Source organism: Heterodontus francisci, chromosome 7 (assembly GCF_036365525.1).
Source record: "Heterodontus francisci isolate sHetFra1 chromosome 7, sHetFra1.hap1, whole genome shotgun sequence".
Taxonomy (NCBI): Eukaryota; Metazoa; Chordata; class Chondrichthyes; order Heterodontiformes; family Heterodontidae; genus Heterodontus; species Heterodontus francisci.
Genome location: NC_090377.1, coordinates 91,809,351 through 91,819,845, shown reverse-complemented (window position 1 = coordinate 91,819,845; position 10,495 = coordinate 91,809,351). Strand labels below are relative to the sequence as shown.

General features: G+C 38.0%; 1 protein-coding gene across 2 annotated transcripts in view; it reads right to left on the bottom strand.

Moving 5' to 3' along the window:
- Nucleotides 1-643: 643 nt before the first annotated feature.
- The window catches only part of LOC137372149 (glutaminase kidney isoform, mitochondrial-like), a 119,024-nt gene continuing 109,172 nt past the window's right edge, over nt 644-10,495 (bottom strand). The window contains exons 15-19 of one of the 2 annotated variants that reach the window (XM_068035649.1): nt 7,441-7,502; nt 5,318-5,394; nt 5,156-5,219; nt 4,449-4,596; nt 644-1,313 (exon numbers count right to left, since the gene is read on the bottom strand). In XM_068035649.1, coding sequence (XP_067891750.1) covers nt 1,302-1,313; nt 4,449-4,596; nt 5,156-5,219; nt 5,318-5,394; nt 7,441-7,502 — 363 coding nt within the window. In that variant the 3' untranslated portion in view covers nt 644-1,301. Of the gene's footprint in view, nt 1,314-1,896; nt 4,597-5,155; nt 5,220-5,317; nt 5,395-7,440; nt 7,503-10,495 lie in introns of those variants that run through there. The other variant, XM_068035650.1, reaches the window with a different exon arrangement.

Genomic DNA, 10,495 nt, shown 5'->3' with positions numbered 1-10,495 from the left:
GCTCCGGGAGGCCTACCTGCCCCGATTCTGCCTCTGAACAAGGTTACAGAGGTCTGGCAGGGGGGGGGGGGAAACAGCCCGCCTGCCCGAGGCCAATCAAGACCCTTAAGTGGCCACTTAAAGGCCCTCACCCGCCTAATTGGGTATTTTACCCATGGCAAGCGGGGGAGCCTGGGACGTGAAAGGCTGCCCAGCAACAGCGGGAGGGCATGCCAGTCTGGCACAGGGTGCCTGATTGAGGACCACCCCCACCTCCCAACCGGGATCCAAGATGCCCCCCTCCCCACAAACGACCACCCTAGCCTCACCAGGGCAAGACCGATCCCCCCTGGTGAGGCAACCCAAACTTATCCGCTCTCGGGTTCATGGCGTCGGCTGGGCTGCAGTCCCAGCTGTGGCCACCGCTCCCGGTGGGGCTGCTGAGACTAAGCTGCTGGCCCGCTGATTGGCCGGCAGCTCAATGAGGCAGAACCTCCTCCCTCAGGTAGATGTAAGTCCCGCCTTGGGCCAAATAAAGCCTGGGGATCTGTAAAAATATGGGACGGATCCCCAGACTGGGCGGAAGCGTGTTCGACACCGACATTTATGTCGATTCCGGCTCCTGTCCCCCCACTGTTAAATTCTGGTTGTTAACGCTGCTTCTCCACAGATGCTGTTTTTATTTCAGATTTCCAACATCTGCAGTATTTTACTTTAATCTTTAGTGACGATCTTGTGTACAGAAGTAAAAGATGATACATGGTGAAATCAACTGAATAGTTTGCATTTTTTTAAACCAGTATCTACGAAAATGAAATGCAAGTTTTTGTTTTCTAGGTACAAGATTAAGAGCAAAAGTTGATGTTGAGGGGAAAGCACCAAAGGCAACATATACAGCCATCAATAATTAAAGAGGGTTCACTGTAATGAGTGCAAAATTTCACAGCAGGGAGCTTACAAACTCCCGTTATTTCAATATTTGAAGGCAATAAAGCAACATTCTAGCATTTTATAACTAATAGCAGGAAAAAGACAACATTGGTAACCTTATATAGTGAAGGAATAGCAAAGTCATGCAATTTTGAGGTCATAAAAATTCTTAGAAGTCATTCCTATGACTTTCTTCACATCTCATTGTTTTATCCACGTCATAGGCTATCCAATGATCATTTTTTTTTCTTAGCTCTTTATCCACTGCTCAGTATGGTTCATTTGCACCACAGAAAGTAGACGGAGATCTGTAGTTTTTCCCCTTCTCCACCCCTCAAATTTTACAACCCAGGAGTGGAGGAAACTCAGGATGGTTTTTGTACAGTGATATGTCAATACCTTGTCTGGAAATGAGAAAAATCAAAGGCTCATTAGCTTGGTGAGTAAATGTACCTCTGTGTGATACTAATGCATACAAGACATGAAAGTCCCAAACTCAATTTTATTTGGTGAATTAGTTGAAATCAGCCAGAGTTATAGAAAGGTCATTTAAATTCATCTTTCTTTCCCTCCTTCCTCATCCAGCTGAGGAAGGAGGGAAAGAAAGGAAAATAACCCAGGGCTCCGAGTTGTAATTACTATCCACAGCAGAATAACCTGCTGACATGGTCTAAGTTCACAAAAGTGAGTGACCTTTTGCACAATATACTGGAGGCACCATTGGAACAATGTCCCAGAGTGAGTTATGCATTAGAGAAGATGAGGGTATGAGCTGTGTTTTTTCTAAAAAAAATAAATCTCAATTAAGAAGTTTTACTACAGTAGGCACTTCAGATTGCAACTTGCAACACTACTCAGAAAGGCCATTAACAATAACTGGCAAATAAATGGTTATGGAAAAATGTGTTCCTTTGGGAAATGTCTAATCAGCTTGGCAGTTTCAACTTCTTTTGTAAATGACCACCACATTTTATGTACATAAAAATAAAGAATACAAAACTGTCTGCATTTTATTTATTGTGTACTTAACACACCTGATTTGCCTCTATCTTTTAGATAAATACCTTGCATTGCCAGCAACACTTCAAAAATAACATTTCAGATTGAAATATGGAGCAACACACTGAAAAATAGATTACTGCTAGCAAGTACATTAATCATCAATCTGCAATGCCTGGAAAGGCATACATGTCACAATATGGAAAAACACAATTAAAGTCACAGTCTGGACACTGGTTTAAATAGAAGTAGAGGCCAGTCCTGCCCCACACTGAGCAAGCCTGGATCAGGAGCAGGCTGTTTTGACAACCATACCATTGGCATCTACAATTATTGAAAAGATAATTATTGCAGCACAGCAACTCCTGTTCGGCAATTACAGCAATAGTTTGAATTTGTTTTAAGACATACATTTCAACAAAAATATGCTCAGATGTTATAATCTTTCCATTAGGATCCTAAACATGCATATACACAGGCAAGTGCACCAAGCAAGCTTAGGCAGTTCAGGTCTTTCAGGACACACACTATGCATCAAAATGCTAATATTAAACTGGCATACTACACAAATACAAATGATTCATACAAAACATGGCACCAGAAAGCTTTCTTGAACTCAACAATGTAAATGGGTCAGTAAATCAGGATTATTTCAGAATATTTGGATGCCAAATGCATTTTCACTTTGGAAATTTCAAGGTCCAAATGCATGGTTCTACAACACTAGCAACATCTTGCATTATGAGCCATATCCTTCATCCAGGTTCAATAGAAGAAAAATCAGGCCAAATTCCCTAATGGAAAACATTCTGGTTTTGTTCAATTATCTCTGGGGATCAAGGTGTTGCTTCAGAAGATTAAATGGGTTGGGCAGATCAGATACATTGCATGTGGTCTGTGGAAGAAGCAGGCTTAGTGGGCTGAAAGTGTCTTTTCCCATTCTGTGCTTTATGTTTTTAAAAGTGCTGCATAATAGAGACTTTTGCAGGAAACAGTTAACTGCATTTCTTGACAATCATTACAATATGCTGAACTAACCAACTCAGCTTACACTTTTATCACATGTAGAGGAGTGTACTATGCAGTCCTATGTAATATTGTGCTTTCAAAAAGTGTAGAGACCATTAACATTACTCAATGAATTAAACTGCATATTGTATTCAAATCCCAATCAATACAGATAACAACCTAATTTGATTGTCCTGACAACTGTAATACCAAGGGACTGCATTTCTGTACATTTTAACTTTTCGTTTCTGAAGTACAATACTCTTTCAGTCCATTAAGTTTTCGAATAAGTTACTAGAAGTTACTGGATCAACTCCAATACGAGAAAATCAAAATCTTACGTTGTTTAGTTAAAAATTATTCAAAAATGCCAGTGACATAAATCATCCCTTAAATTAAAATGGCTTCAACCAAAACTTTAATTATGAATAAACAATATTTTGATTATAAAACTGCTAACATGTGCCTAATAGCTGTTTAACTATTCGTCAAACAGTAGTTTCCCAATATTTATTCTAAATTAGCCAATAATTCAGGCAAAATATTTAAAATATCCATATTTCTGGACAAGTATAGTGAACTCGATAGATGGTACAATGTTTATCACTGAATCATTTGCATTCTTTTGAAGCCTTTACTTACAAACATTTACAGTAATGAAACATGAAGATTCTTCTGTTTAGTGTACCTTAAGAGGCAGGCAAAAGAATAAGTCAGTACTGAATGAAACATTATTCGAAAGAAAATGTGAAGAAAAAACTAAAAATAAGTAAATGAAAATATATTAAATGGGAAAATGTCAAAGCAATAAATCGATCTCTCTCAGGCAACATGGGTTAACACTTGGATAACCCTAGGGTTTTAGATTTCTTTGCCACGATACTAATATTGGACCTGTTTTAGCAGGTACTGGTGAACAATTATGAGCGTTACTTGTCAATTCACTGCTACACTTTTACACAATTGGAACAGTTGGCTGTTCAAAGGGGCAAATAAAATAGCTTCTATTTGCAAAACATCTGGACAAAATTCTAATACTGAACACAATAATATTCACATTTTACAGGAATGCTTCCACAGGATACTTACAGAACACAACAGCTATAATTTTCCTTACCTGTTTTCTAAAGTTGGATATTTTCCAGTGTTTATGGGCTAGGTATCTGACCAGTTTATATTGATTACCACTATTCATATCATTCAGGATTCCATGGCAATTTCATCTCTATTCGAAGCCATACAGAACTCAAACTCAAGGTAATCTGAGATTACCCTGCCTTTTTTAGTGGACATAAAACTTAGTGCATTATATGAAGCCCCAGAGTCAGACATTAAGCCCCAAACTGAAGACTGGCAATCCTTTTTATTTTGCCCATGCCTATTATTTTCTTAGACTACATCAAAAAGTTCCAAGTCTAAAACACCAGAGTAATTACTTGCCAAAAATACAACACTATTTTATAAACACTCAGACTTCTGTTTGGTTTTGGTAATTCAGAACAAAATTACAGTTGGACATAGGAGAACTATACCATGCTGTCTAGGTTCTCTTTGGAGTGTTTTTCTTTTCCATTGTTCGAGTCCTCTGTGGGCATATACTTGCTCTGGTATTCCTGAAGGATTGTTACAATATCATGGTGACCGAAGTGAATTGCTTCATCCACTGGTGTGTTGCCCCACCTAAAATCATTAAGAATAACAAATTCAGAACCAATTAAACAAAACATGCCTGAAAGAACAAATTACTTGGGCAGTATAATTAAAGTAAGAATTTCCTTTTCATTAGGATTTATGCCCAGCAAGGTCATCCTCAAAACCTCTTCACAAAAGTTCACTTTTGAAAATTAAAAGCACTTATCATCTGTCTTAACCCTTTACAAATTTAGTATTGAGCTGTATATCTCAGTGTTCTAAAAATCACTATCAGGACGTTTGCTGCATGTTGCCTTTCAGAGAAAGATTTGCAAACACATCGAAAATAGGCGTTTTACGAAAACAAAAGAATAAAGCTTTGAAGAAAAGGTATGTTTTAATTATAGCAAATACACTAACATAGCTCGAGAATTAATGTAGACATTATTGCTACATGTGTTTCATCATGGGCATTACCAAATTAGTGAGACCTAATCTGCAGGCCAGTCCTTGCACAATTTCCTCCTTTTCTGCAGCTTTGCTGAAGACTATGCAGGATTGAGCATGCTGTTTAAAATTAAATACTCTTTGATTATGACCAACTCACCTGTCTTTAGGGAATGGATTTACTCTGCACGCTTCTAACAAAAAGTGAACGACCTCCACATGGCCTACAAAATCAAAATACAGAAGTTATATTCTGAACTATATAACAAGTACTTTCCTTACTATCATAAGAGCCAGGCTATCTCTGAAAGTTAAATTTTACCTTCCGCAGCTGCTACATGCAGTGCTGTTCGTGAGTCATAGTCCCTCTGCTCCATGTCCATGGCAGACAAAGCAAATCTGGAACAAAAGAAAGGTAACTGTTTTTGACAATTTCTTATGAGGCCTAAGGTCACTTTACATTAAAAAGTCTTTGTTCCATATTCATATATAACCAAAATAAATTCACTTTTTCATTTTAAGATTAATATTTAGGATTTTGTGTACAACTAGACGCAAAAATACAAGCTGCTAAAATATGCAGAACCTAAATCCTTTCTAGTTTTTCAGGTTCTGGTTACTTTTCCATGTGACCATCTACTATAATTATTTTTGCTTGGTTAGTGTGAAATAGCTAATAAAACCAAGTTAATGTCAGAGTCCTTGTGAGATAGTCACAATTTTTTTGGAGGCTACATTAACAGTCTAATCTACCATAAAGCAACTCCTTGTACTTAATTAAAAAACATTTTTTAAAGCATCTTTTTATAAATACACACCACCCAGAATTCTCAGTCTATTAATTCAAACCCAGAGACACAGTAGGTGATGTGCTATCGGTCACAGATGAACCACAAAGGGCCTCAGGCTGTACTTGGACTATCACTATTCAGACATTTTGCAACGATTAGCTGGTGTTGTGTGTATTCTCCAATTCTCTCATATTAAAATACAAGGAGAGTTCAAGCTACACAACTACTTTAGCATGTCTATGAATTTTTAGAAGTATAATTGAATCTAAAGAAATACAGCAGAAGACCTATTTTTAAAATTTCAGTTTCAGTTGACAAAGCTTATTTTAGTAAGATTTTAAAGTTTTACACCTGATCCACATCCTCCCCAACGCTATACTACAGTGTTTGAAGCAAGACTGCTTGCTTTATCACAAGAAAAAGACGACAGCCAAAGTCTGCAGTTAGTAGTGTAAATAGCAAAGAATATCACTAGATCTCCTACATTAAAATTAGATTAATATGGGAACCAGTTGCAGTGTGCTCTTTTACAGTTTAGTTTTACAAAAAGGTTGGTCTGGTGACAAGTAGGACTGTATTCCTCCCTGATGTAATTTAAGTGCCTTGCCATTTGCTTTCTCTATGCCTGTGTTGAGTCTCAAAAACCTCCATTTAAGAATTATTGAACTACTGGTCAAATAGAGTTTAAAAGATGCATCTACAAAACTAAAATATCTATTTACAAACATACAAATCCAAAGAGATGCTGTCCCTTTCTATTGTGTTAGATGTCAGAATCTTTTGTAAATACAGCACAATATAATCCAGCATTAAGTGTTAAAAATGACACTGTGGAAAATTAGTAGCTGGAAATGATAGCATTTGTGACCTACAATAAGCATTTTCATTTGAGTTTTTTCTCTAATTGGATGCACCAATAAATCAAGGATTTCAACAAGTGACAAATACCTTGGAAAGAAAATACTGGAGACAACAAGGTTTACAATGGCTTTATTTACATTAATGGCCATTAGACTCAAACATATTCTCTTTGGGTGCCTAAGAAACTATGTTTTTCACAAATACTTTGTCAAATGCCATGATACCTAAAAGAGCATCCAAATTCACAGCATAACTCAATGTGACCTCAATTGGCAGACAGCATTGCAGCTTTTTAGAGATAGCATTTATTGTTATGGCAAATGAAACGCAATGTCTCCTCTAATTCCTTTTAATCTACTAAGAGCAGTGGACCAAAGTACTTAATGCAGTTCCGGTTCTGCTGCTTAGTGGTTTCATTTAGTGATCTGTGCAAAGGTCATCATGAAAAATTGTGTTGGTTTTATAATAATTCTTGGGTAATGATTCACAATTGTCAGTAATTTCTTAAAACCTCCTTCTGCTCTTCACAAATATCCAGCTGAGAACTGCCATGCACACAGGGAAAGATGGACATGTGTAGAATCCACTAGCTATAGGTGGAACTATTGGGTTTTTCATAGTCTGTAGGTTTCCTGTCTATTATTAGTATAGCAAACAGACAAAAGCACACCAATACCCTGGTTATTCTATGAGAATATCTGCATACACAAGAGGTCCGTACGCCATCTCTGCTCAGTTAAACATAACACTGTAAATTCACTTGTGATGCAACAACGTCCATGGAAAATCTTACCTTCTGAGTGCAGATACATCTCCAGTATACGCAGCAAAAAGAAGGTTGATCACTGACTTCACCTAAAAAAGTTTATCAAAACACAAAAGGGAAATTAGGTTTACATTTATATTTGCTTCCACGCAAGTCATAATTAAAAGCATTAAAGACAATGGGGAAGGGGGGGCGGGAAGAAACCAAAAATGCCTCGGTCAGTTTATACCTCATTTTTAAAACTTTGAGGATCTAGGAACATAGAAACAGGAGGTGGTCATTTAGCCCCTCAAGAAGACTGTTCTTCTATTTAATGAGATCTTGGCTGTTATGGGCTGGCATTTCATTTCTCATCCCTTCAAAATTTGCTTTAAGTCTAAAACCTAGATTTGTAATTCTCCCTCTCAAACCTATGGTCACTATTTGCAAGATGCTCCCTTATCAACAGATTGTTAACTAATTCTGGTTTGTTATTAATCACTAAATCGAGTATGGCCTATTCCTATGTTGGTTTTAAAACATGTTCATGATGTTCATTGTCTTTATTACTTCAGCTCTTTTAACTCTTCCAGGCTACCTGAAAATTAAAATTTCCCACAACAACCACTTTTTTTTGCGACATGCTTCCCAGATGTCGACATCCCTCATTACATCATTTCTATCAGAATATCTGCAGACAACTCCTACTAGAGTTTTGCATCCATTGCTGCTTCTTAATTCTACATGTACTATTCCCACTGCCTGCTCAGTCTTATTGAAATCCTTTCTTTTTATTGCGGTAATTGTGCCTTTTATCAATATTGCCACTCGCCCTCCTTTCCCAAGTTCCTTGTCTTTTCTAAAGATCCTACAGCCTAGAATATTTAGCTCCCAATCATACTAAAGTTCTAGCCAGCTCTCAGCAATAACTATCATACCCTTTAAGCTGAATTTGTGCATCTAATTCACTTGTTTTATTTCTTATGCTACATGGAATAATGCAAAGAAATCTCTTACCTGGTGACTGACCCCAACCTACCCATGTGTCATGCTGGTCTTTTAACTCATACTTTCTGACTTGCTATATTTTCCCCTCCCACACCTTCTAATTTATGACTTATTGACCATTTTAAATCAAATTCCATTGTATTATAACAAAACTAAACCATAAGAAACTAAAATAAATAGACATCTTTAATGTAGAACAGAAAGTCAAATCAGTTCAATCAGAACTGATATTAGAGCTGGATGGATGCAAGGAATGTGCTGTGAAACTTGATCTAATATAATCACATAGAAACAGACGAACAGCAAAAGATCTGTGGAATGCCACCACAATAGCAATGATAGACATCAACAGATACGGATGTTCTGACAGCAACAGCTTTGGGTTTTAGTACATAATGCTAACAAAATTAGCACAACCGATTTGTGATTATGTATCTTTGGGCTGACATCAAGCTGATCTATAAGAAATCAGAACGGATGTAGACCATTCAGCCCCTCAAGTCTGCTCTGCCATTTAATACAATCACGGCTGATCTTCTGTCTCAGCTCCTTTTTCCTGTCCACTCCCCGTATCCTTTCATTCCGCGACACAAAAATCTGCCCATCTCAGCTTTAAATATACCAACAATGGAGCATTCACAACCCTCTAGGGTAGACAATAAGATTCACAACCCACTGAGTGAAGAAATTTCTCATCTCAGTCCTAAATGATCGATCCCTTATTCTGAGACTGTGTCAGTGTTCTAGATTCCCCAGCCAGGGGAAACAACCAGCGTTTACCCTATCAAGGCGCTTCAATCTTGTGTTTCAATGAGATCACCTCACATTCTTCTGAACTCGAGAGTATAGGCCAAATTTACTGGGCCTATCATAGGATAACCTTCCCATCCCAGGAACCTATCTAGCGAACCTTCACTCTACTGCCTCCAATGCAAGTAATTTCTTCCTTAAATATGGCAATCAATACTGCACATGATACTCCAGGTGTGGTTTCACCAAAGACCTATAAAATTGTAGCAAGACTTGTATCGTTGTAATCCAACCTCCAAGTCTCTGAACAACATTTACAGTTTCACACCATCTAAGAAATATTCTGCTTTTCTATTCTTACTACCAAAGTGAATAACCTCTTGCTTCCCCACATTATACTTCATCTGCCACCTTGTTCCTCACTCACTTAACCTTTCTATATTTCTTTGCAGCCTCTGTATCCTCCTCAAAGCTTACATTCCCACTAAGCTTTGTACCATTAGTAAAGTTGGATACATGACTCTTGGTTCTGAAAGGAGCTCACGATTTCACGATAGACCAGGCGAGACTCGAGCTCCTTCGTTCACCGGTTTATTCAAGCATATGCAGGGGAGGCGGCACCCATACAAGATGGCATGCAAACTCCTTGAGTAGTTTCTAAATATTATTCTTATACCGTTTTACAGATAACAGTTCATTTGCATTTACCAGTTACACATTCTTACTCTTATCTTTATCCAATTGGGTCTACTTGTACAGTTAGGTATATAGTACACTATTACATTCTAAGCACATATACATCATACTATCCATTCATTCCCATGTGTGCATGGTGGATACCAGAGTATATCCTCAATGTCATTTTATATTTTTAGGGCTCGCTGCTGGTAGTGACACAGACAATGGTCCATACCAATACTGTGGTGCTAAAAATTGTCATTACCACATGCAGGATTTCCCACCAATTTGTCAGTTGCCCTGTAGTAGAGTAAGCTGAGGCCGACCTAGCCAATTCTGTTGCTGATCTAGTGGCCAGGCCTACTTGGATGCACCCCCATGTGATTTGTTCTCTTGATACCTGGGTATACTGATGTGCTATTTTTGTGGCCTGCTGCATGACCAATTGCATATCCATGCCTGGGATTTCATCCGTAAACTCCACATCATTCCACCAGGGGCTAAATACTATCCCGTTGTTTGCCCAGGTAGGTGGAAGTCCCCTAATATAAGGGAGTCAGTCACTTGCATACAAAAACTGGTGTTAACTAAGCATCTTAATCCTCCAAAGACCATTACAGCCTCGCTGGTCATAAAACACCATTGTATTGGGGACATCTGAACTGCC